At 47.8% G+C, this 24,534-nt stretch overlaps 3 protein-coding genes across 9 annotated transcripts in view; 1 reads left to right on the plus strand and 2 right to left on the minus strand.

Annotated features, from left to right (window-relative positions):
- Nucleotides 1–428: 428 nt before the first annotated feature.
- Nucleotides 429–5,894, minus strand: CDK2 (cyclin dependent kinase 2). 2 transcript variants are annotated; one of them, XM_033866507.2, is made up of 8 exons: nt 5,752–5,894; nt 4,933–5,010; nt 4,704–4,824; nt 3,843–4,013; nt 3,269–3,370; nt 2,449–2,592; nt 1,942–2,145; nt 429–1,666 (listed from the first exon to the last, which is right to left on the minus strand). In XM_033866507.2, the coding sequence occupies exons 1-8, from the start codon at nt 5,865–5,867 to the stop codon at nt 1,562–1,564; spliced, it is 1,041 nt and encodes a 346-aa protein (XP_033722398.1). In that variant the 5' UTR covers nt 5,868–5,894; the 3' UTR covers nt 429–1,561. The 2 variants fall into 2 exon arrangements, with proteins under 2 accessions (XP_033722398.1, XP_033722399.1); XM_033866508.2 differs by lacking the exon at nt 2,449–2,592.
- A 716-nt stretch (nt 5,895–6,610) lies between these two features.
- DGKA (diacylglycerol kinase alpha) overlaps nt 6,611–24,534 on the minus strand; it is a 29,068-nt gene continuing 11,144 nt past the window's right edge. For 4 of the 6 annotated variants that reach the window (XM_019952480.3, XM_033866502.2, XM_073788533.1 and 1 more), the window contains 9 exons: nt 24,350–24,435; nt 24,169–24,258; nt 17,633–17,793; nt 17,291–17,355; nt 16,963–17,053; nt 16,481–16,679; nt 16,246–16,366; nt 15,994–16,054; nt 15,368–15,719 (listed from right to left, as the gene is read on the minus strand). In XM_019952480.3, the coding sequence (XP_019808039.1) occupies nt 15,636–15,719; nt 15,994–16,054; nt 16,246–16,366; nt 16,481–16,679; nt 16,963–17,053; nt 17,291–17,355; nt 17,633–17,793; nt 24,169–24,258; nt 24,350–24,435 (958 nt within the window). In that variant the 3' untranslated portion in view covers nt 15,368–15,635. Of the gene's footprint in view, nt 6,688–6,865; nt 8,758–12,073; nt 12,135–15,367; nt 15,720–15,993; nt 16,055–16,245; nt 16,367–16,480; nt 16,680–16,962; nt 17,054–17,290; nt 17,356–17,632; nt 17,794–24,168; nt 24,259–24,349; nt 24,436–24,534 lie in introns of those variants that run through there. The other 2 variants (XM_073788534.1, XM_073788535.1) reach the window with 2 other exon arrangements.
- Nucleotides 6,852–15,289, plus strand: PMEL (premelanosome protein). Its single transcript, XM_033866505.2, has 11 exons — nt 6,852–6,963; nt 9,705–9,815; nt 9,975–10,121; nt 11,164–11,298; nt 11,681–11,842; nt 12,095–12,736; nt 13,483–13,599; nt 13,837–13,921; nt 14,032–14,237; nt 14,340–14,427; nt 15,038–15,289. The coding sequence occupies exons 1-11, from the start codon at nt 6,888–6,890 to the stop codon at nt 15,177–15,179; spliced, it is 1,911 nt and encodes a 636-aa protein (XP_033722396.1). The 5' UTR covers nt 6,852–6,887; the 3' UTR covers nt 15,180–15,289.

Genomic DNA, 24,534 nt, shown 5'->3' on the forward strand with positions numbered 1-24,534 from the left:
AAAACAAGACGAGCTTACTGGGAAATGCAGCGTCAATGCGAATTAACCTTGGAGCCCACTTCCAACCATACTGCTGTTCCTGAGCCCTAACATTGAAAATCTGGAACTGGAGCCTTGTGTGTATGTGATATGTGTGTCTGGGGGTGGGGTGGGGTGGGGGAGATGCTGGTTTAGGGGAAGGTAAAGTAGGAAATACATAAGCTTCACTTTCCTCAGCTGTAAAATGGGGGCAATAATTCCCACTTCACCCACCCGTGGCACTATCCCAATTGCATCGCAGAGGTTGAAATGGAGTGGGGTGGGTAGCCCTGCATAGAGTGATTAAGAAAAGGGGTCTGAAACCTATTATCACATGCACACATTCATATTCTCTCACACCATTCTTTCAGTAAATATGCAAAAGTAAAGGAGGAGAGACATGAACTATAAAACCAGGAACTTTTTTTTTAATCAATTACAAACTAAATTACAAATAATGTTAATAGCAAGAACACTCAAGGACAAAAGGTGGGAGAAGAGAGACAAAATCATAAAAAAGAAAAAAAGCTTTTTTTTTTGAACATTCGCGTTACAAACCCCAAGGTGCACATGGCAACAAATCCCCACCGATTCCCACTTAAAAAACTGCTATAACCTGAAATATAAATATAATTGTTCATCCTTCTTTTAAAGAAATATTTTTTTCCCAATGTCCCCACACAGGCACAGCCCTAAAAAAGTGTCAGCATTCTCAAAATGAGGTCTTAACCTTAACTTTCACTCCTATGGGCTGGCCTTCAGAGGGAGATGGAACCTAGCACCTGAAGAACTAAGAATCTTAAAAAGAAGAGAAAAATTCAAACATCTTTCACTTGCCTCATAAGGCCTCGGTGAAGCACAGTCCCTGACCCAGAGCCTCCCAGAGACCCCTTGCCTGTAGGAGGGACAGGCAAGAAGACTAGGAGCAATCATTTCTACTGCAGTCCCACCAGGACTGCAGAGACTGGGAGTCTGAGACAGGGAGTCTTGAGTCTCCCAGACTGTTAGGTGAGATGAAGCACTAAAACTAGGGTATAAACTGGTTGGATCTATTTTTTTAACCTAATTCTTTAAAACAGACCCCTCGCCATGTTTTTGTTTTGCTTGGTTTTCAAAAGTTCCAACTTAGTGCCCCTGCTATCAGTTGGCCTTACACAGGGCTGTGGGAGGTTTGGGGTCTCTGTCACCTGAAACACAGAAAATAATAATTGCGGGGCTTTCAGAGACTGGGATGGCAAACCCTATGTGGAGGAAGGAGAAACAGTCTTTTAACTTTTTTTTTTTAAATACCAGCCCTCCTAAGCAATGACTAAGAGGAAGGGGAGAGCATGGTGCAGATTAAGTGCATGTAATATTGACGCTTCCTTTCCATTTCACCTATTTCTCCCCTCCACCCCCTCTCCCCAGAGTTGGCTGGCTAAGAGGGGCAGGTGAGTGCTAAGGCAGCCAGACAAGATCAGTGAGCTAAGAGCCCTGGGCCAAGCCAGATCATGCCCCCACTGGAGGAGAGGGTGAGACTGGGAGTAGGGGCTTGAGAAAGCCATCAGAGTCGAAGGTGAGGTACTGGCTTGGTCACATCCTGGAAGAAAGGGTGAGCCAAAGCTGCCTTTGCTGAAATCCGCTTGTTGGGGTCGTAGTGCAGCATTTGCTGGAGGGAGAGATGTATGCTGACGTCAGTAATGTGATAATGGAGTAAATGGGCAGCAGGTGTTTTGAGAAATCGGGAAACAATTCCTTTCACCCAAGGCAGAGTTCCCATTTCCCTCCTTCCTGTATCTAATGGGTGCACAACAGCGAGAGGGAAGCAGGGGCTAGGGAAATGCTAAGACCAGGAGTCCAGGGCCTCATTCTTCCTTCATCCTGGAAAAACCCTGCCCTGGGGGAGTGAATGAGAGGAAATGGGTGCCCACTCCCCACTCTCACCGATAACAAGCTCCGTCCATCTTCATCCAGGGGGGGCACAACTTTGCTAAAATCTTGCCTGGCCCACTTGGGGAAACTTGGCTTATAATCAGGCATAGAAGTAACTCCTGGCCAAACCACCTCATCTGGGGTCCCCAGAGTCCGAAAGATCCGGAAGAGTTGGTCGATCTCAGAATCTCCTGGGAATAGGGCCCGCCGGGTCACCTGAAAATGGGGAAAGAGGAAAAGCCAAGACCCACATTGACGTCAGTCAAAACTGCCCACTGGATAATGGAGGTTCCCACAGGCAGTGGAAGGTCAGCAGGGCCCCATGACTCCCTCCCCAGGGCCTTTCATGGGGTCAGTCAAACAGAGCCTGAGACAATGAAGTCCCTTCATCTGTCTCCTCGCCCCCTCCTTCCTTCCCCCAACCATGGCTTTGCAGATCCCCAAGGCTGGGTGGGGCTGGGAGGGGGTGAATGTCTGGGGTGCCACTGACATGTAGCAAAGGGATCCCAAGCCACTCACGGGGTGTGGGGTAGACACTGCGGTCATCCCCCCTCCTTGTGGTGCAGACACTTCTAGATAGGAGCACAGCGGGCAGAGACTGTGTCTTCCATTTCTTCTGTGTTCCCCACAGCACCTAGCGTGGTGCTGGGTACACACTAGGTGCTTAACAAATATTTTTTGATGAATTGAGAGATGAATATGGGCAATTGTAAAGTAATGCACTGGGGGATAAATGCACATTATATATATGGGCTAATGGTCTCCATGCCCCCAGTTACAACCCAGATAAGGGACCATAAAACATACTGCTGCTTTGATTTGGAGACTTAGCTCACTCCACTGTTGTATTAAAGGGGATGAGAGCTCCCTTATAAGACTGGGCCTCAGGGATCCTTCAATCTGAAAAGCCAGAGGTTGAGGGGGGATGTGATGTAAGTCTGCAGTTTAAATAAAAGGTGTGGGTAAGGTGAACACAGTTGACCTCACCACATTCCTGGTGCCCTACAATAAGGTCTACAGGCCAAATGAAGGGGACACTAAATGGAACTCATTTTCCCAAGTATATGCAGGCTAAAGCTAAAACAGTTGCAGAAATGATTTAGCTCAATTCAGAGATAAGATATGTATACTGCATGCTAAAGCTGTTTGAGGATATCCTAACATTGTGGTTGACATCAGGGATGACAGTCCTATCCTTTCCCCACCACCCACTTTGTGCTACTCTAGAGGAAGGACCCTGTGATAAGAGAAGGGCCATGGGTCTAGGCCAAGAAACAGTTCTGTTGTTCTTGAATGTGGGGAGGAGGGGGCTGGGTAGAACTCGGGCATGCCTCCGTACCATCTCAGCAAAGATGCAGCCCAGGCTCCAGATGTCCACAGCTGTGGAGTAGTATTTGCAGCCCAGAAGGATTTCAGGTGCTCGGTACCACAGAGTCACCACCTGAGGACAAGCGTAGGAAGGGGAGGGGTGGTGTATGGGGCATGGAGATTCCCACATCTCACTTCCTCAGGACTACTCTGCTAACTCAGCTTCTTAACAAGCAACTTCTTTCCCTCCATCCTTCCCTTCCCTCTGATTTCCCCTAAGTAAAATAACTGGGTACAACTTCTTAGCCCAGAGTTAGCCTAGTCCATGGTTCTGGGGACCATATTTTCTGAACCCCCAATTTGCAACCTTCTTGGAAAACTTGAGGCAATCGGTCATAATTTTAATGGTGTGCCATCCAGCTCTCCTGGCTTGTTATCTATCAAAATGTGAACTCCGTGTATACTCTAAGACCTCTTAGGGTGTCAGAGATACTTTCCATCTAGTGAGAGAGAAACTGCTGGCCAGATAGTTACTAAAAACGTTGTGAATGTCCCTGTTAACACCTCCCAGGAAGTTCAGAGAAGACATGCAGAGAGGGACTCACCTCGTGGGTGTAAGTACGAACAGGGACTCCAAAGGCTCTGGCTAGTCCAAAGTCTGCTAGCTTGATGGCCCCCTCTGCGTTGATAAGCAGATTCTGAGGTTTGAGGTCTCGGTGCAGGACCCGATGAGAATGGCAGAAAGCTAGGCCCTGGAGCAGCTGGAACAGGTAGCTCTGACAAGGGGAGAGAAAAGAATGTGTTTTTCCATCAACGTGAGAACATTAGGGTCTCCTCTGTGCCTCCATAGTTCTACTAAAGCCTTCACTAGTTAGATAATAATTCCATGTTTACAAGCCATTTCCCTGATTGGACTGTAATCCCAGTGAGGATAAGGATCAGGTTTTATTCAGTTTTGCTTTTCTTTTCCATATCCTGTGTTCAGCACATTGAAGGTGTTCAATAAATGTGTGTTGGATAAACGTTTGTTGATAGATGGAAAGTAGCTCTGGGAGTAAAGAACCCAGAAAAACAGACAATAGAGACTCACTGGCTATTTCTCCCACCAAGCAGGTGGAAAGGCTTTTTGGAGGGGTCTACCAAGTGCCCTCCAGTCCCATTTATCTGAGTTTCATCTCACCTTCCACCTGAGCTGCTAAGCTGACTCACTAGAGTTTCAACTTCTTTGATTCTCCTGCCCAGCCTTAGGGTTAATAAGTATAATGAGCAGTGAAGGAGCCACAAAAAAGGTATGTGTGATTGTGTGTGTGTGATTGTGTGTGTGTGTGTGTGTGTGTGTGTGTGTGTGTAGGGGGATGAGGGCTGGGAAGGAAGCTAAGATCACAAATCAACACTCAGTCTGGATTGCCTGCCTTCAGTCCCCCCAAGACATGCCCATGTTGGGAGGAGTTGATGTGAAGGATTACCTTTATGAGGGGAAGAGGAATGCCAGTGAGAGCAGAGGCGTCCATGAATTTCTTGAGATCCTGGTGCAGAAACTCAAAAACCAGGTACAGTTTGTTTTCTGTATGAATGACATCCAGCAGCCTAGGGAAGGGAGGTCCAGGGATAGAGGTGAGGGAGAGAAATGCCCAGACAACACAAATAGAAGGCATCCTCCTTTACTGTCAGAGCACCTCCCAGATACATACTTACTTGACAATATTAGGGTGGTTAAGCTCCTTTAGCAGAGAGATCTCTCGTATGGCAGTACTGGGTACACCCTCCGTCTCACTTGGAGAAGTTGGGAGAGCAGAGATGGGAATGTGGTTACAAATATTCCTTTTCTCCCAGCCCAGTGATTCTACCCCACCCCCTGCCTCCCCACAGAGACACCACCCCAGCATCCCCTAGGAAAGTGAGAGAAGAGAAGGGGTGCTTCAGGGGTTAATTCATGGATGGACAGGACTGGCTTTTGGACACATTAAGGTCATTATTTCTTCTTTGCCCAGGGTTAGGTTAGCAAAGCCTCCTGGTGAAGGTGAAGAAGGTAACAGGTAAAAAAAAAAGGGGGGGGGGCGGGAGTAGCAGCACCCAGCCTCTCTAGAGGGGCCAGTGAGGTTCAACTGCCATTCTTTTGAAAGGGGGAGAGAATTCTAAGATGGGGGTGGGGTTGGGGCAGCGAGGAGGGCTCGTCATTCAAAAAGGTGCTCTTTACAGCTTACTGCAAAACCCAGCTCCACAGGGAGTCCTGGAACCCCCATCTCAGAGGCCTCCTTCCTCTTCCTGAGTCTTTCTGACTGTACATTTAGGGGCATCACCCGCCTTTAGGGAGGAAATTTCCCATGGATTCTACACTACCCTATAGTCTCCCCCGGGAAACCCTCTACTCGTCCTTCAACCCACCTCTCCACTTCAAAAGAAGTCCCTCCCTGCTACCTTCCGGTCCCTGGATGGCCACCGCCGGTTGGGGTGGGGGTAGGGGGCACTCAAGGAGCTCCCGAGTAAGGAGTCCCGGGTACAGAGGCCACTCACGTGTCCAGGCGGATTTTTTTAAGCGCCACCACTTCTCCCGTCACCTTGTTTTTGGCTTTGTACACAACTCCGTACGTGCCCTCTCCGATCTTTTCCACTTTTTGGAAGTTCTCCATGAAGCGCTAGCGAGTCGGGTCAGCCCGGCCCTGGAGCGGGGGCCTGGGAACCCTGCAGAAAGCGGCACCCAGCTCTCGGGGGCCGAGGAGGGGAAACAGGGCCCAGTACCGTGGCCCCAGGTCGGGATGGAACGCAGTGTATCTCTCGCTCTTGTCAATTTGTCCAACTTGAAACAATGTTACCGCCTTCCCCCAGTTCCCTACCGCCACCAGAAGCCCCGCCCCTCCTTCCCGCGTTTCCCTGGCTCCGCCCTCAGATCTTCCTATTGGTCAACGTCAGAGCGGGAGGGGCCAGCCCTGCGTCCCTCTCTGCAAACGACCCCGACCCGCGCAAGTTTGGTTCCGAGGGGCATTAAGACAAGTTTCAACGTAGGTGGGGAGGCTGAACACCTTTTTCCAAGTATCTGATTTGGGATCGAGTTTCCTACCTGTGTCCTGAGTCTATAGGGATTTCCTGATCTCTAATTCGCCGTTTTCACCACGCCTAGGAAAATGTGTATTGACCTAAGATTGAATGCCACCTGGTCCAGGGAGCCTCCTCTGAAAGCAGGAAGCTGGGAATCTCATTGTAAGGGTCTCCCGGGCCTCGGAGGAGTCGTTGCCTCCGTCTCTCAGCCTACCCCGATACTGTCTCTCTTTGATTTTGGATACAGGGTCACTACTTCTACAGTCTTTTTGAGAGGTTCCTGGTTTGACTCACAATAAATTGATCCACTCTCCCATGATGAATCGTGTGTGTCCGGTACGTGTTTTGTTTTGTAGCTGCCCTTCAGTCAGTTCTTTCCACGGGGGGATGGAGTGCTTTAAGATGAGCGTGACCCTGTGAAACCAGAAACTGTCACTGAGTAGCGGGATGTCCAGGGACCAGGATCCCTCCTCAGTTCTGCCTTTCTCAGGTCCTCCTGCTCCTACCAGGCCTCCCCTGCAGGGAGAGGAGGAAGGGCTATGCAAATGAGCATCCGTTTCTTATATAGGGGCTTGTCCTACGCCCTAGCGCCTTTGGTTGCTGGAAAGAACAGGATGGATCTGGTGCTGAGAAAATGCCTTCTCCATGTGGCTGTGATGGGTGCTCTTCTGGCTGTGGGGGCCACAGAAGGTGAGTGTGGGGTGTGTGGACATGAGCAAGTGTGAATTTGGGATTGCACACTTGCTCTGGTTTTCCCTTCCCTAATGGGAGATAACCAGCAATGCTTCTGGCATCTTCCACCCATTTGATTTAGTGAGGACATGGGCAACTGAGCTCCCTCCCCACATGAAGATTTGGGACTCAGCCTGAAAATAACTCCATTTGCTTGGAAGGGCAAGAGAATAGTGGGTCTTGGTGGCCCTAATTCTGAGACCCCCTGGGCAGTGAGCTGGAGCGGGGGCTCCAAGGGAGTAAAATGAGTGGGAGACTCTTTTAGGCAATGTCTCAGGCACTTGGGATAGGGTATTTAAAGTGAGGAGCAAGAGAATGTATTGGATAGAGGGTAAAGAGGCACCACATCCCCTCTTTGGGATGGGCATAGACGATCACAGCCCAGGCTTTTGTTCTGGGGCTGGGAGAGACAGGCAGAGGGGTCTCAGCTGAGCATCACATGAAAGAGCTCTGGGGGATTGGGGCCTCGTGACAGGAGCAAGGGGGGGTGGTGGTGGTGAGAGGGTCTGGAATGTCCCGTGCTGCTCTGAGGAGGGAGGGTTGGGAGTGGAGAAAGAATGGGGCATCTTATAATTCTCTCGCTCTCGTGGTGGGATGCTCAGTGGGATGATTCCAGATCCTCCCCCAGCAGAATCAACCAGGTTTCTGGTACATATTAGAAATGGAGTGAGGATAGTCTCTGCTGTGCTGAAATATCTGCATCATATTCCAGTGCCCCCCTTTCTCTAGATCCCTGGTCTCACAGACTTCTAGGAAGTTCTCCTTGATCTGACTTCCCTCATTCATGGTGCAGTTTCAAGTCTTTTTCTTTTACTGTGCTCCTTATTGTACTCTGGAAACATTCTGTTCATACGTGTCCACCTGAGGCTCTTAAAATATTGTGCTTACTTTTTGGATCCTGATTTTTAAAATCATAAGAAGACATTTTTAGATATTCATGAAATTTTGTACGGACTGGTTTCAATAATTTTGTCTAGTGTGAACTAGCATTGTGTTTATTCAAGAAAATATTTCTTCTTTACAGATACATACTGAATTTGTACGGTTTTAAATAACTTTATGTCTGGGATTTGCTTGTGAATGCTTTAGCCAGGGACTTTCCTGGTGGTCCAGTGGTAAAGAATCCACCTTCCAATGCAGGGGTCACAGGTTAGATCCCTGGTCGGGGAATTAAGATCCCACATGCCGCGGGGGAACTAAACCTGCACACCACAACTACTGAGCTCGCGCGCCTCAAGGAGAGAGTCCGCGTGCCACAAACTACAGAGCCCATGCGCTCTGGAGCCCCCACATCCTGGAGCCCATGCACCACAACTAGAGAGAGAAAACCCACACGCCACAACTAGAGAGAAGCCCGCACGCTGCAACAAAAGATTCCACATGCTGCAACTAAGACCTGACACAGCCAAAAAAAATAAAGGAGGAAGGAAGGAAGGAAGGAAGGAAGAAAGGAAGGAAAGAAAGGAAGGAAAGGAAGAAAGGAAAGAAGGAAGGAAAGAAAGAAAGAAAGAAAGAAAGAAAGAAAGAAAGAAAGAAAGAAAGGAAGAAAGGAAGAAAGGAAGAAAGAAAGAGGGCTTCCCTGGTGGCGCAGTGGTTGAGAGTCCGCCTGCCGATGCAGGGGACACGGGTTCGTGCCCCGGTCTGGAAAGATCCCACATGCCGCGGTGCGGCTGGGCCTGTGAGCCATGGCTGCTGAGCCTGCGCGTCTGGAGCCTGTGCTCCGCAACAGGAGAGGCCACAAGGGTGAGAGGCCTGCGTACCGCAAAAAAAAAAAAAAAAAAAAGAAAGAAAGAAAGAAAGAAAAGTACAGCATTAAAAATGAATACTGTAAAAGAGAAAATTAAATGCTTTAACCAAAAAACAAACCAACAACAAAGGATCGATAAAGCAAATGTGGCAACATGTTGATAGTTGTTGGATCTGGGTGAGGCATGTGGAGAGCCATCATATCCTTTTCTTTCAGACCTCTCTCTTGGTCAGTTATAATAATTTTGTTTGTCCCCACTCCCAATTTCTACCTGCCTCTGGTCCATCCTCCTCACTGCTTGCTGAAGTGATCCTTCTAAAACACAAATCTGATCATATTCCAAAAGTTCTGAAGGGTAAATTTTATGGTATGTGAATTATATCTCAATACAACAAACAAAAATCATCTGAGGTGGTCTTGCCTACAAGATAAAGGCCAAACTCCTTCGCCTGGCACTCAAAGCCCCCACCCCATCTTCTTGGCCTCATCTCTCACGGTGTACCTCAACCACATTGCTGGTGGTCCCCTATCATGCCATGTGCTTCCATGCCTCCATGCATCTGCTCATGCTGGGCCTTCTGCCTAGAATGCTTTATGCCACAGGCCAACTCCTCATTGGATCCTTCCCAGTCTACCAGAGTGGAATTAATCTGTTTATTCTGTCATTTTGTTGTACATCGTGCATGTTTATTATGGCTCATATTAAGCAGTGCCTTGAATTATAGTAATTTATGCATATGTCTGTTTCATCTACTTTAACCTGAATCTCTTTAGGACCATTTCTTTTTCATTTCTTAAGTTCTTTGCACCTAGCACAGTGCCTGGTACATGGTGGGTATTGGGTAAATTAAAATGCACTTCGAATGTGAGAATGAGTGATGTGACATGGGACACTGTGGTCCCCTGAGAAGGGAGTGATGACCTGAGGGTCCTCATTATACCTTCCTTTTAGGACCCAGAGACCGGGACTGGCTTGGTGTCTCAAGGCAGCTCAGAACTAAAGCATGGAATAGGCAGCTATATCCAGAGTGGACAGAAAGCCAGGGGCCTCACTGCTGGAGAGGTAGGAACTTGGCAATTTCTGGGAGGGTATGGTGGGAATGGGGTGGGGAGAGGAGAGGAGCAAGGACTGGGTTGAATGTCGGTTGAGAAGACAGAAAGGGAAAAGGCATATGGGGAGGGGAAGCCAAGGAGTCCCAGCTAACGCAGCTGCCCTTTCCAGGTGGCCAGGTATCTCTGAAGGTCAGCAATGATGGGCCTACACTGCGTGGGGCAAACGCCTCCTTCTCTATTGCCCTGCACTTCCCTGAAAGCCAAAAGGTGCTGTCAGATGGGCAGGTCATCTGGGCCAACAACACCATCATTAACGGTGGGTACCACTCCACTCCAGGCCTCATTCCCAGGGCTCAGCTCATGCCCTTTCTCCTTCTTCTTCTTTTTTTTAAACAAATTATATATGTACTTAGATTAGAAAACACAGATAAAGCACAAAGAAAAAAAAATTGTAGTCCCCAAAATGGGGGACAAAAGACCCAGTGGATTTAGAAGTTGGACAGACTTGGATTTAAACCTGTTACCAGTATGTGACCCTGGGCAAGTCACTTAATTGTTTTGTGCTTCCATTCCCTTAATCTGTAGAATAGGGATGATACTACTTTAAAAGGTTGTTGTAGGGCTTCCCTGGTGGCGCAGTGGTTGAGAGTCCGCCTGCCGATGCAGGAGACACGGGTTCGTGCCCCGGTCTGGGAAGATCCCACATGCCGTGGAGCGGCTGGGCCCGTGAGCCATGGCCGCTGAGCCTGCGTGTCCGGGGCCTGTGCTCCGCAGCGGGAGAGGCCACAAGAGTGAGAGGCCCACGTACCGCAAAAAAAAAAAAAAAAAAAAAAAGTTAAAAGGTTGTTGTAAGGATTAAAATGTGATAATATATAAAGAATTTAGCATAATGCCTGCCCTAGCCTACAGTAAAGGCTCAATAGATGTTAGCTGGTGCTGTTATTTTTACTTTTATCCCACTAGCCAGAGCAAATCTTTCTAAACATTTTGATACATTTCCAATCTCTTTCTCTCCAATCTCTATGTATTATACTTACATAGGTATCTTTTTTTTTTTTTTTTTTTTTGGCCGCTCAACATGGAGGATCTTAGTTCCCTGACCAGGGATTGAACCCATGCCCCCTGCATTGGAAAAGTGGAGTCTTTTAACCACTGGACCACCAGAGAAGTCCCTACAAAGGAATCTTTAATTATAGTTTCCATTCTCCCCACTACCACCCACAGTGGGTTATATCAAGGAGAATATATTTTGTAGCTAGGGAGTATTCCCAGAGCCCTGCTCTGGGAGCCATGTTAAAGGTTTTGGTGTATAATAAGGAAAGCCAGGGTTTGCGGGTGACTTTGTATCTTCCTTTCAGGGAGCCAGGTGTGGGGAGGACAGCCAGTGTATCCCCAAGAACCTGATGATACCTGCATCTTCCCCGATGGGAGGGCCTGTCCGCCTGGCCCTTCACCTCAGAGAAGAAGCTTTGTTTATGTCTGGAAGACCTGGGGTGAGAGACTCCCTTCTCTGGCCTGTCACCCACACTTGGATTCATCTCTTCCTACCTGATCCCTTTTCTTTTGGTCCCACCCCTAAACTCTGTGAGTTTCCCTAATCTTCACCTCCCCATGATTCCGTCTTCTTCCACAGCACCTGGCTAACTCTATTATACTTCTTTCTGGGAACCCTTCTCCAATTACAGTCCCATCCCATGGAACCCCTCGTTAGGACTCCTTTCCTGCCCTCATATACAAACTTCCAAACACCCTCTGAAATAACCATCCTCTCAATATATCTCCTGACCTTCCTTCTCTGGTGCCCTGTCTCTAACCCTTCCCCAGTCCCCTTTGACCAGTAACCCCCTTCTCTACTCTTCTTTCTGAAAACCTCAGGCCAATACTGGCAAGTTCTCGGGGGCCCAGTGTCTGGACTGAGCATTGGGACAGGCAAGGCAGTGCTGGGCACACACATCATGGAAGTGACTGTCTACCACCGCCGGGGGTCCCAGAGCTACGTATCCCTCGCTCACTCCCGCTCAGCCTTCACCATTACTGGTAAGGACTTAGGAAGGGACAAGACGAGTCTCAGGGCAGGAGGAGGTGGGGAAGCTTGGCTGGGCAGGAAAGGGGAAAGAGGAAATGGTGTGTAGGGGCACCTTATAGGGGCAGAGCCAGGAAGACATGGGCAGAGGAATGTGGGGCTTGGAGCCAGTGAAGGGCCAGGCAGCTTGGGGTTAGAGGATGTGGCTGTGAAAGAAGAAGCTGTGGCCCAGACCTGGTTCTCACCTTTTCTGGCTCCAATCTCAGACCAGGTGCCCTTCTCTGTGAGCGTCTCTCAGCTGCAGGCCTTGGATGGAATGAACAATCACTTCCTGAGAAAGCAACCTCTGACCTTTGCCCTCCGGCTCCACGACCCCAGTGGCTATTTGGCTGGGGCTGACCTCTCTTACACCTGGGACTTTGGAGACAGTACTGGGACCCTGATCTCTCGGGCACTTGTGGTCACTCACACTTACCTAGAGTCTGGCCCAGTCACTGCACAGGTGGTGCTACAGGCTGCCATTCCTCTCACCTCCTGTGGCTCCTCCCCAGTTCCAGGCACCACAGCTGGGCATGTGCCAACTGCAGAAATCGTGGGCACTACACCTGCTCAGGTGCCAACTGCAGAGCCCTCTGGAACCACAGCTGTGCAAATACCAACTGCAGAGGGCACAGGTACCACAGCTGAGCAGGTACTAGCCTCAGAAGTCATAAGTACCACACCTGCAGAGATGCCAACTGCAGAGGCCATAGGTACGACACCTGAAGTGTCAACTGCAGAACCCTCTGGAACCACAGTTGCACAGGTAACAACTACAGAGCTGGTGGAGACCACAGCTGGAGAGGTACCCACCCCTGAGCCTGACAGTCCAGATGCCAGCCCATTCTTGTCTACAGAAGGTATTACAGGTAAGAGGGCCAGAATGAATGAGGTTCATTGAGGTGGGGGCATTTGTCACAGCTCTAAAGACCTGAAAGACTTATTCTGGATCCAGATGTTACCCAATCCTTAGCTTACCAGTGGAGTCCCTTCAGAGTCTGCACTGGTTTTAAAGCCCCCCAAGTTCCCCTTAATGGTATGGAAGAGATCCAGAGTTCAGGAAACCAGGGTCTTCTCCTAGGCCATGGGGAGAGAGCTTGTTGCTCCTATGTCTCTGAAAAGACCTGTTCCCTAAAGTGAAGGTCAGGGAGCAGTCTGTGATCATTTACATAATACTTATATCTCATTTTCTGATTAAGTGTAAATGCATAGAAATCTTTCCCAGTTTCTAACACCATTTCCCACCTCTGGATTCCCATCCCAAAGTAGGTTTACCTGGAATTGTGGTAGAAACACTGAAAAGGGAGGAATAAGATAGTGACACTATAATGAGTTAACATACATCAAGTGTCTAACCCAGGACCTGGCACAGTGTGGGGTGTGATAAACATTTGGGATTTTTAAAACTCCAGCTCTACCCCTAAGTGTGACTCTGGGGCAGTCATTTCTCCTTCTGGGCCTCAGTTTCCTTATCTATAAAATGAGATTTCCCAGCTCTTGCCTGATTCCAAGCCTGGATCCAGTAGCTCTGGCTCTACCTGGAAAAATGCCTGCTTGGCCTGTTTCCAGGTGTCATTTGTCTCATGACTTTGCCTTTTCAATCCTCTCCTGCCAGGCTCCCAGAGCCCCCTGCTGGATGACACAGCCACCTTAATCCTGGTGAAGCGACAAGTCCCCCTGGATTGTGTTCTGTATCGATATGGCTCCTTTTCCCTCACCCTGGACATTGTCCGTGAGTCTTGCCTACTTTGGGAGCTGGTGGAGGGAAGGCGTGTGCGGCTTAGGGCTGCCCAGTGGAAGCACACCCTGGAAGGAGTTACCCACCTGAACAAGAATACCCAAATCCCAGGGTTTTCATTTGAAGGCATGAGGATGGGATCGGGGAGGTAGCCCGAGGACCTTCCTGTCCGTGGGCCTTTAGGGAGGACTGGTAGAGGAGTCCCAGGCTTAAAACCTTGCACCTTTGCAGAGGGTATTGAGAGTGCTGAGATCCTGCAGGCTGTGCCATCCAGTGAAGGAGATGCATTTGAGCTGACTGTGTCTTGCCAAGGCGGGTGAGTGTCCCACTGATTGCCCCGAGAACTCTCGGGTTGACTGCTGCCCTGCTCTCTGGTGTCTACTGTTCCTTCCCAGACTCCCTGACATAAGCTGACATCTCTCCCAGGCTACCCAAGGAGGCCTGCATAGACATCTCATCGCCAGGGTGCCAGCCCCCTGCCCAGCGGCTGTGTCAGCCTGTGCCACCCAGCCCAGACTGCCAGCTGGTTCTGCACCAGGTACTGAAGGGCGGCTCGGGGACCTACTGCCTCAATGTGTCTTTGGCTGATGCCGACAGCCTGGCAATGGTCAGCACCCAGCTTGTCATGCCTGGTAGGTACTTGGACAAGAGGTAGGATGAAGAAGGGGAGTGGTAGAGGATATGTGACAGGAAGCAGATGCTGACTATAGCTATGTCTGGGATTCTGCCTGTAGGTCAAGAAGCAGGCTTCGGGCAGGCTCCCCTGTTCTTGGGCATCTTGCTGGTATTGATGGCTTTGCTGCTCGCATCTCTGGTATATAGGTGAGAGCCACACCATGCCGCTCACACCCCCTTATCCCTTAGCACCACCGCTCATGATGGAACCACCACCCCCTTCAAGAAAGCATAGTGTCCAGGAAAGAGCCCAGATTTGGAAGTTAAACAGGTCTAGGCTGCATGCAGTCTTGCTGGTGGGATCTTGGGGAAGTAGCTTAACCTTTCTGAGCCTCTGAAAGGTAGGAAAACTGATACCTGCCTTGTAAGGCTGTTGTCAGGATTCTGGACAATGGGTAAAGCACCTGGTTCTGAAGCAAGAGTGCAATAAATGATGATCTTGATGATTTTTGTTATGAATAATATCAAGAGTGGAGAAGGCTGGGTGAAGTGAGTTCTCCACCTGCATGAAGGGCAAATCCCTAGGTCTGGGATGCCAAGGGCCTCAAAGCAGGGAAGCTTGTAGGGTGAGAGGGGAATGGACAGAGGTTACCACAGAAATAAGAGAGGATGAACTCTGTTGGTGAGAAGGAGGGGAAGGAGCCAGGATCAAGGCCAAGGAAACCTGGGATATGATTCATCCTCTTGGCTGGAGAAGCACAAACAGGTTGCCATTGACTACCACTAACCAGTATCCCTGCTTTTCTCCCAATATCAGGAGAAGACGTACAAAGCAGGGCCGAGCTCTCCCCCTTCCCCAGCTGCCACCCGGCAGAACCCAGTGGCTACGTCTGCCCTGGGTCTTCCGTTCTTGCCCCATTGGTGAGAGCAGCCCCCTCCTCAGTGGGCAGCAGGTCTGAGTACTCTCACGTGATGTCATGATTTACCCAGCGTGGACAGCAATGCCTATCTTTTCTCCAGTCTTCCCTTGGAAACTACCATTGCCTGAAATAAAGACTCAGAACCTGGAGCTGTTATTTCCTTACTTCTGGGAGAATCTATGTCAATAAAGGAGTGGAGGTATAAAGGAAGGAGGTGTACCACTTACTTAACAGATATCCCAGTGGGAAAAAAAGTCATTTTATTCAGATGAGGCACTTTCAATGTATTGTTTGTGATGTGTGTGTGTATGTGTGTGTGTGCACATGTGCATGGGGAATAGTGGAGATGGTGCAGGATAATAAATACTGTGAGGGTGAAGGAACACTCCCCTGAGCTGGCAGGAGTGTTTGGCAGCAATGTACAGAGCCTAGGGAGTAGAGTCCAGGCACAAGGAGGTGGGCTCAAGGCTGGCTTGGAGGCTGAGATGTCCCCCCTCAGCATAAGAAGCCAAAGAAATTGGAGGAGCGGGGGGGTGGGCCCACGAGCATGGGCATCTGGTTCCTGTGGGTAATCTTGATCTGGAAAGGAAGGAGGCGCATTCAGAGATAAGACCTAGTGCCTTGGGGCTGGAGCAGCAGAGATTTAGGGGAAAATCTGTAGGGTTCAGGGTGGGTTGCCAGGGTCCTAGAGAGGCCATGGTAGGAAGGCCAGGGGCTGAGAAATCAGGATTTGGGAGGAAGGGTGCACAGGGGAACTTGAGGCCTCAGCAGGAAGTAAAGAAGCTGTGGAATGGAAATTTAGGATCCACGGAGCCTGGGGGTTCAGTTTTTGGCAGGCATAGGCAATACTCACTGTACAGGGTGTCTGCATCCAGGGTTCTCCATCAATTTGCATGGGGAGGGTTTTTGTGGTGCTGTGTGAGGTCAAGGCAGATTGGTGGCAATTTCTTTATCAACCGAGTACCAAAACTCTGTTCTTAGGTTGGCCTTGAGACCCTTTGTTACTGAGGAAGGTCTGGTACAGTCCCTCCCCACCATTCCCATACCCTTCTGCTTTCCTGGTCCCACTCCTTCCCTCAGAGCCCCCAGCTTGAGTTTTCCTTACTGGAAGGTGATCTCAGAGCACTTGGCTAGCCGATGTCCAGCATTCTTGAGCTTGGTATAGATCTGGCCCATCTCAATTGCACCCTCCAGCCCTACTACTTCCAGCCGCTTGTCGCTTAGGTCTGGGGGGGTGGGAGGTAGGGAGACAGGTTTTGTAGAAGCAGGGTTCCTCTGAAGAGAGTCACACCTTCTCCTTAGTTCCCCCCCCCCTCAGCTCCCAAGGCTGCTCCTCTTACCTGGTACACAGGTTTTCAGGATATCAGGGTCGGTGATCACTTTGGCTGTAGCACCTAAGGCCTGGTTGATCCCATGGATATCGCTGTGCGGTCTCTTGGTGTCACCCCAGAGATTGGAGCCCCCATGCGTGCTCGGGATGTTTAGCACTGCAATGCCTTCTAGGGACAGGTTGCTCAGATCCAGTGGTTTCCCACAGATCTGAGGGGAGGAGAGCACAGATCCTTGCCTCACGGCATCATGATGGACGTGACCGCTCCCTCCACCAGATAACACACTGGGATGACTAGGATTTGGAGGTTTGCAAGAGGTGGAGGGAAGTAGGGACTGGTGTATCTTACAAACTTGGGAAATCGGGATTAGAGAGCAGGGAGGTCAAAGTATAGGTTCAAGAATATGAGAAGTTCCTGAGGGCTCCTGTGGAGGGAGAAAGTAAGATATAAGGGGCTAAAAAGGATGTGGGGTTGGCTCTCATCACACGCACCTCAACTGTCAAAGATTCCTCCAGCTTTTTGCACGTTGAGAAGATGGATTCAGAAGTGGCAAATTCGAAGTACCATAGCTTGTTCTTCATTCTGTGTCGGCCCCAACACCAGGCCCAGGAGGGAGGGGACAAATTACAGAGTGCTGGCACAGGTGGGCTAAGTGACAGGAAAGGGCATCAACCTCCCAACTGCAGTCCCGTGGGGAACAGGGAAGCTTGGTTGAGGGGCTTCCTAGAGGTGTCACTGCCCGTCTAAGCACCGAGTCAGACTTGGCCACCACGTGGTCCCTGCTACTGTGTATGCCCACACCCGCCCCCTCTCCCTCACCTGCTGTTGAACTTCTCAGGATATTTCTCCCGCATGATGTGAAATCGGTGAGCAATAGAGGCATCCTGGGGAGTCCAGGGCACATGAGATCAGAGGCTGCCTCATTCCTCAGCACAGAACCCTCTCTCTCTTTAACTCTCCAGTTTGGGAGTGATACGTCCCACATTCTGATTTTTTTTTTTCGTCCCACATTCTTTTCTTGCAACTCACACCACTGTGCCCACTTCTGATTTCCCTGTGTCACAGCTCCTTTACCCTCTACCTTCCTTTTCTGCCCTCCTCCAGCCTCTGCCTGCTTAACTCCCACTTCCTCCCGTCCCCCCCATGCCCCACTCCACTGACCACACCAATGGAGAAGTAGTTATTGATGATTTGAAAGGGGACTGGGTCACTCTTTTCTTCAGTTTGTTGGGGTATCACCTCCACAGACCATCGATCCATGTGTACCACCTTACTCGTCTCTAAATCCTTGAGGATCTTCCCCAGATTCTGTCCCTCATACCCTAAGGATGGTATGAAGACAGGTTAGCACTGAACCCTGGGTCCCAAATGGACCTCCTCTCAGCTCCCAGATCCACAGATTCCCAGGGATCCTCTGCCCTGGTTCTGCAGATCCTCCAAGCCCTAAGCAGTGAAAGGGCAGGGTGTTCAGTCATGGCTCCCATGGACCAATCTTAAGGTCAGACTCTTACTGACCCTTTTCTCCACACTGTCACTATCATGGAGGGTGAAAGTTCCCAATGTGTGTGCGCATCTAACAATAATGCCAAAGTTCATTTGGAAGAGTAAAGAAAATAGTCAGGAAAACGAAAAGTGCTGAAAAAGATAAGTGATGAATGGGAATAATCTCTCTCTTTCTCTGACGCTTCCTCTCCCCATTCTACCAGATAGAACACAGTATAGAGCAAGGGTATCAAAACAGGGTAATAACTGGCACAGTGACTGGAATAAAAAGTTCAATAGTAAAGAACAGAGTGCCCAGAAATAGACTCAAGTATATATGGGAATTTAGTATATCATGACATTTTAAATAAATGGCGAAAGATAGATTATTCAGTAAATGGTACTGGATGTAGAAGTCACCCCTTACACTAAAATAAACTCAAGATGGGTCAAAGAATTTAAATGTAAGCAGAATTTGTACTAGCAGAAAACATGAGTGGATGTTTCATAATCTTTGAGCGGAAAAAGCCTCTCTAAAGCATAGTACAAAACTCAGAGCCAAGCAAGAAAAAGACTGAGAAATACAATTATATGAAAATTAAAAACTTCTGAAATCAAACAGAAGTAAAGCAAATATATTTGGAATTTTCAAAATTGCCACAAAATAAACTGAAATAGTTCTGACAAATAAATAAATAAAAAGACCTAACCAAGCAAACAAACAACTTCTGTACAGTTAAATAAACACACACCTAAATAAAAGACAAACTGGGAAAAAATATCTGCAGCACACATAACAGACTAACTTCTCCAACATTCAAAAAGTGCTTACAAATCACTATATTTAAAAAGTCAGGGGGACTTCCCTGGTGGCGCAGTGGTTAAGAATTTGCCTGCCAATGCAGGGGACACGGGTTCGAGCCCTGGTCCGGGAAGATCTCACATGCCGCAGAGCAACTAAGCCCGTGCACCACAACTACTGAGCCTGCACTCTAGAGCCCGTGAGCCACAACTACTGAGCCCACGTGCCACAACTACTGAAGCCCATGCGCCTAGAGCCTGTGCTCTGCAACAAGAGAAGCCACCGCAATGAGAAGCCCGCGCACCGCAATGAAGAGTGGCCCCTGCTTGCCACAACTAGAGAAAGCCCGCGTGCAGCAACAAAGACCCAATGCAGCCAAAAATAAATAAATTTAATAAAAAAATAATAATACCATTAAAAAAAAATTAGGGACTTCCCTCGTGGTCCAGTGGTAAAGAATCTGCCTTCCAATGCAGGGGACACGGGTTCAACCTCTGGTCTGGGAACTAAGATCCCACATGCCACGGGGCAACTAAGCCCGCGCACAGCTACTGAGCTCGTGCGCCTCAACTCCAGAGTCCACGTGGTCTGGAACCCATGCACCACAGCAAGAGAGAGAAAACCCGCAGGCTACAACTCGAGAGAAGCCCGAACGCTGCAACGAGCGCTGAGAGGAAAGATCCCACGTGCCGCAATGAAGACCGGAGGCAGCCAAATAAATAAATAAATATTTTTTTAAAAGTCAGTAGAAAAATGGCAAATAACTCAAGCCAATCACAGAAGAAATACAAATGGCCAATATTCATATTAAAGATGCTCAATATTACTAATAGTTAAAAGAATTGTAAATTAAAATTGTAAATTAGTTAACTTTTTGTGCCTATCAGATTGACAGACTATGAAGGCACTGAGAAAACCAAACGCTAATGGGATTATTAGTAAACTGGCACTCTCATTTGCTGTTAGTTGGAGCATAAATTGGTATTTCATTTTTGGAAGACAATTTGGCAACTTTTACCAAAACGTTATCAAATTTTATCAAAACATATTCTCCGACACAGCAATTCCACTTTTAGGAATTTCTCCTACAGAAACAAAAATCCACAGAGATGGATGTATAAGGATTTTTGCTGAGGTACTCTGTAAAACAGGAAAAAACTGGAAACAATCTAAATGTCCACCAGGAGGGGAAGGTTATATAAATTATGCCAAATCCATGCTATGAAATAATGTGCAGCTATTGAAATCAGAATGAAATCTCTATGTAGTATCATGGAGAGTTCTCCAAGACATATTCAATGAAAAAAGAAGTCCCAGGACAATGTGTGTAGTATGATCCCATTTATGTTTGTTTAAAAGTTATGTGTGTGTGTGAAAACAGGAAAATGCGTGCAAATAGGAAACAGTTATCTCTGGGGAGGAACGTGGAATTTGGCGAGGGGGTAGGGAAGAGGAAACCTTATGTGAAGACTCACACGTTTTACTTTTTAAAACCTTCCACAGTGAAAATGTACTGATGCATTACTTGTGTAATTTTTAAAAAATAAAATAACTAGTAAAATATTTATACTTTGAGCCAGCAATTCCACTCCTAGAAATCTCTTCTAGAGAAATTCTCACATCTGTGTGCAGAGATAGACTGCAGTATGGTGTGTAATAAAAAACTGAATGCTACCCAAATGTCTATCAATACGGGACTAGTTAGGGAATTCCCTGGAGGTCCAGTGGTTAAGACTCCACGCTTCCACTGCAGGGGGCACGGATTCAATTCCTGGCTGGGGAACTAAAATCCCACATTCCGCGTGGTGCAGTAAAAAAAAAGAAAAGAAAAGAAAAGAAAAAAGTCTTCACTTCCTCACATTCCATCAATGGTTCAACCCACTATAATTTGCCTTTCTCCATACCACCCTGCCGAAACTCTTTTGGCAAAGATTGCCAGTGATTCCTGCCAAAACCAATAGTATATCTTTAGCTCTCATTTTAACACATGAAACTCCTCACTCAGCCTCTAAAATACCACTAAAGTTACAGAGGACCTGTTCTGTTTTTTCTTAGTCTCTGTGGTAAGCAAAACAATGGCCTTTCAGAGGTGTGCACAACCAAATCTCCAGAATCTGTGCATATGTTGCCTTAAATGGCGAAAGAGACTTTGCAGATGTGATTAAGGATTTTAAGATGAGATTATCCTGGATTATCTGGCTGGGCCCTATGTAATCACAGGGCTCTTAATAAGTGAAAGAAGGCTACAAGAAAGAAGAGTCATGGAAGGAGATTTGACAACGGCAGCAGAGCTTGGAAGGATAACATTGCTGGTTGGAAGCGGGGGATGTAAGCCAAGGAATACAGGCAGCCTGCAGTAACTGGAAAAAAGGCAAGGGATTCTCCCCTAGAGCCTCTAGAAAAAATACAGCCCTGCCAACATCTTGATTTTAGCACAGTGGAAATGATTTTGGATTTGTGCCCTCAAGAACTGTTAAGATAATACATTCGTGTTGTTTTAAGGCACCATGGTGATTTGTTACAGCAGCAAGAGGACACTAATACAGACTCCTTTAATAATTCATCTGCTTCTGTTCAACCCTTAAATAGGGTGTTTACCAGGATCTGGCTGTCCTTGTCCACTTTCTCTTCTTACCTCTTTCCCTGGGTAACTCATCTACTCTGAGGATGTCAATTACCTCCTAGAAGTTGACTCTCAAACACATATCTTCATCCCTGACTTCTCTCCTAAATTCCTAACATCAATTTCTGACTACCCACCACACATCTCCACCTAGGTGCTCCACTAATACCTTAACTCAGTACATCCAAAACCAAATCTATCTTTCTTCCTTAAACTGGTCCTCCTCCTATATTCCCTATTTTTAAAAAAAATTTATTTATTTAATTTATTTTTGGCTGAGTTGGGTCTTCTTTGCTGCGCGCCGGCTTTCTCTAGTTGTGGCAAGCGAGAGCTACTCTTCGTTGCAGTGCGTCGGCTTCTCATTGCGGTGGCTTCTCTTGTTGCGGAGCATGGGCTCTAGGCCCGCAGGCTTCAGTAGTTGTGACATGTGGGCTCAGTAGTTGTGTCTCATGGGCTCTAGAGTACAGGCTCTGTAGTTGTGGTGAACGGGCTTAGTTGCTCTGCAGCATGTGGGATCTTCCCGGACCAGGGCTCGAACCCGTGTCCCCTGCATTGGCAGGCAGATTCTGAACCACTGCGCCACCAGGGAAGCCCTATGTTCCCTATTTTAATAAATGGTATCCCCATCTGCTCAGTCCACAAACCTAGAAAATGTCTTAGACTTGTCTTTACCTCTTCCTCCACAATCCATTAGTTACCAAGTATTGTGGCTTCTACCCCATGACTCCACTGGTGCTGCCTTTGCTTTTGTGCTCATCATCTCTTGACTAGACAATTGCAATTGAGGTCCTGCCTTCTTCCTCCAATCCATCCTCCACAGAGCTCCCATAGCAGTATTCCTTCCATCAATCCCCCTTTGAATCTTAGGATTTTTTTCAATATCAACACAAGTTTTCATTAGTGCTGTATTTATATCATTATTTTCATGATTCAGATGGAATTAGCAGAAACTGCTATGAGAGTCTCATTTGCAAAACACAAAGTGAAGAGTCAGGGCTTCCCTGGTGGCGCAGTGGTTGGAGGTCCGCCTTCCGATGCAGGAGACGTGGGTTCGTGACCCGGTCTGGGAGGATCCCACATGCTGCGGAGCGGCTGGGCCCGTGAGCCATGGCTGCTGAGCCTGCGCGACCGGAGCCTGTGCTCCGCAATGGGAGAGGCCACAACAGTGAGAGGCCCACAAAAAAAAAAAAAAAAAAATGTGAAGACTCAAAGTTCATGATTTCAAAGTGTCTAATACTGTTAATGAAAAAAAAAGATGTTGAGGATTTAAGCATGCCTCCCCCACAAATGGTCATATGTTTACATACAAGAATTAAATTATATTATGCAGAGATATTTCTCCTTTCTGGAATAATATTTTATATAAAAAGTAATTTTTATTATATACAAACTATAATTTATATATATAAAGTATTATATATGCATACATACACACACACACACACACACACACACACACACCTATTTTTTCTTTTAGTTACATCTTTCATGAGTTCCAGAGCTCCCCATGGTTCAGGGATTGCACATTCAAATGCCTCAGAGGCTAGAAACGTAAAGTGAGTGACTGGAAGGGAGGTAAGAGGATTGTGGTGAATTGAAGGATACATGACCCACTTCTTAGAAATAACCAAGGTCAAAAAAATTCAAAACACTGCAAGACAAACAATACAAAACACTACACATCATTTCTGTCAGTTTTCAAACTCTGGCAGGATGAAGTTAAAAACTCCTCACTACAGCATTCATGACCCTGCATTTTCTGGACCCTGCACAATTCAGTCCTCCCTCTTCTCATTGCCCACTGTGCACCCTATGTCCCAGTCACAATGAACAACTCGCTTTCCAAAATGCACCACCATGTTGTTTGGTGACTCCTCTGGCCTTACACAACTTCTTCCACCTAGAATACTTTCTGCTCTCCTTAGCAGCCTCCTATTCCATAATCTCCTGTAAGATCTCAGAGCTGGACTCTGAATCCAAGAGCCTCAATTCCAAGACAACTTCCTCAATTCCAGGACGATTTCAATCTGCCCCACACTGACCTCTTTATCTACCAATTACATCTCTCAAACTTTCTCTTTGAAGGGAAAAAGAGACTAGAAATGGGAGAGCAGCTAGGAGACTGTTGCAAAAGACATGGGAAAAATTATGAATGAATGAATGACCCCTGATTACAGCTGACCCTTGAATAACATGGGGGTTAATCTGTGTATAACTTATAGTTGGCCCTCTGTATCCACTGTTTCTCCACATCTGTGGATTCAACCAACCATGGACTGTGTAGTCCTATAGTATTTACTACTGAAAAATATCCTCAATAAGTGGACCGGCGCAGTTCAAGACCATGCTGTTCAAGGGTCAACTGTAATTGGTTGGATAAATGAATGAATCATGGCCAAGCTCCCTGCTAGCTCCATCACTCAGCATCTGGCTTAGCTCTTATACAACCTTCCTTATTCCCACATTGTCCTCTCTACCCCCATATTCTTTGATTCTGAGCCCGAAGACTTGGGAGAAACAGAAGGATATTTTTAGGTTTATAGGGAAGAGGACTGTCACCCTTGACCCTTCTAGGTTCAGACTGTCATCCTTGACCCTTCAGGTCTTTGCTTCTTCCAGAGCTCTCTTCCTTTGGGACAATCCACTTTGGGACCCCCCCCCCCCCCAATCTGTGCCTCTCTTTTCCACCAAGGCTTTTTCTTCACCAGATGCCTAAATGCCTTCTCTGTGTGCCTTTCCCTACCTACCCAACTCCCCCATTCCCCAGGAAAACAATTTCTAACCACTTACCTCCTCCCCATCTTAGGCAACGAGCCAGATCATTTCCAGTGCCCAGGGGCAACACAGCAACAGGAGGCACAAAAGGCAAGTTGGCTTTGTCTGTGGAGGCAGGTAAGGAGACAGATGAAGGGAGTTAGCTCTGGAAGGCCACTGCCCCTGGGCCCAGCCCAGAGCCGCTCCCTGCACTGACCAATGGTCTCTAGAATCCAGCCTACTGTGCCATCTCCTCCACACACCAAAACCCGGTAATCAGGAACATCTCTGAAGAATCTGAGCCTGAGACAAAAGGTGAGAGAGAAGATGAGGAAGGATAACTGGACTGAGGCTACCCAACTCTTGGACAGGCAGAGTAAGTACTTCTTGTCTCTCGTTCCT

Source organism: Tursiops truncatus, chromosome 11, assembly GCF_011762595.2.
Source record: "Tursiops truncatus isolate mTurTru1 chromosome 11, mTurTru1.mat.Y, whole genome shotgun sequence".
In the NCBI taxonomy this organism is placed as follows: Eukaryota; Metazoa; Chordata; class Mammalia; order Artiodactyla; family Delphinidae; genus Tursiops; species Tursiops truncatus.

Coding starts and splice junctions, on each gene's coding strand:
- CDK2 (XM_033866507.2), bottom strand. CDS start 5,867: ATGGAGAACTTCCAAAAAGTGGAAAAGATCGGAGAGGGCACGTACGGA. Junction 4,014..4,703: donor TTCCTCTTCCCCTCATAAAG/GTAATCCTTCAC, acceptor TCCCCTTGTCAG/AGCTACCTGTTCCAGCTGCT. Junction 1,667..1,941: donor ATGGACGGAGCTTGTTATCG/GTGAGAGTGGGG, acceptor CTCTCCCTCCAG/CAAATGCTGCACTACGACCC.
- PMEL (XM_033866505.2), top strand. CDS start 6,888: ATGGATCTGGTGCTGAGAAAATGCCTTCTCCATGTGGCTGTGATGGGT. Junction 11,299..11,680: donor TTATGTCTGGAAGACCTGGG/GTGAGAGACTCC, acceptor TGAAAACCTCAG/GCCAATACTGGCAAGTTCTC. Junction 14,428..15,037: donor CTCGCATCTCTGGTATATAG/GTGAGAGCCACA, acceptor TCCCAATATCAG/GAGAAGACGTACAAAGCAGG.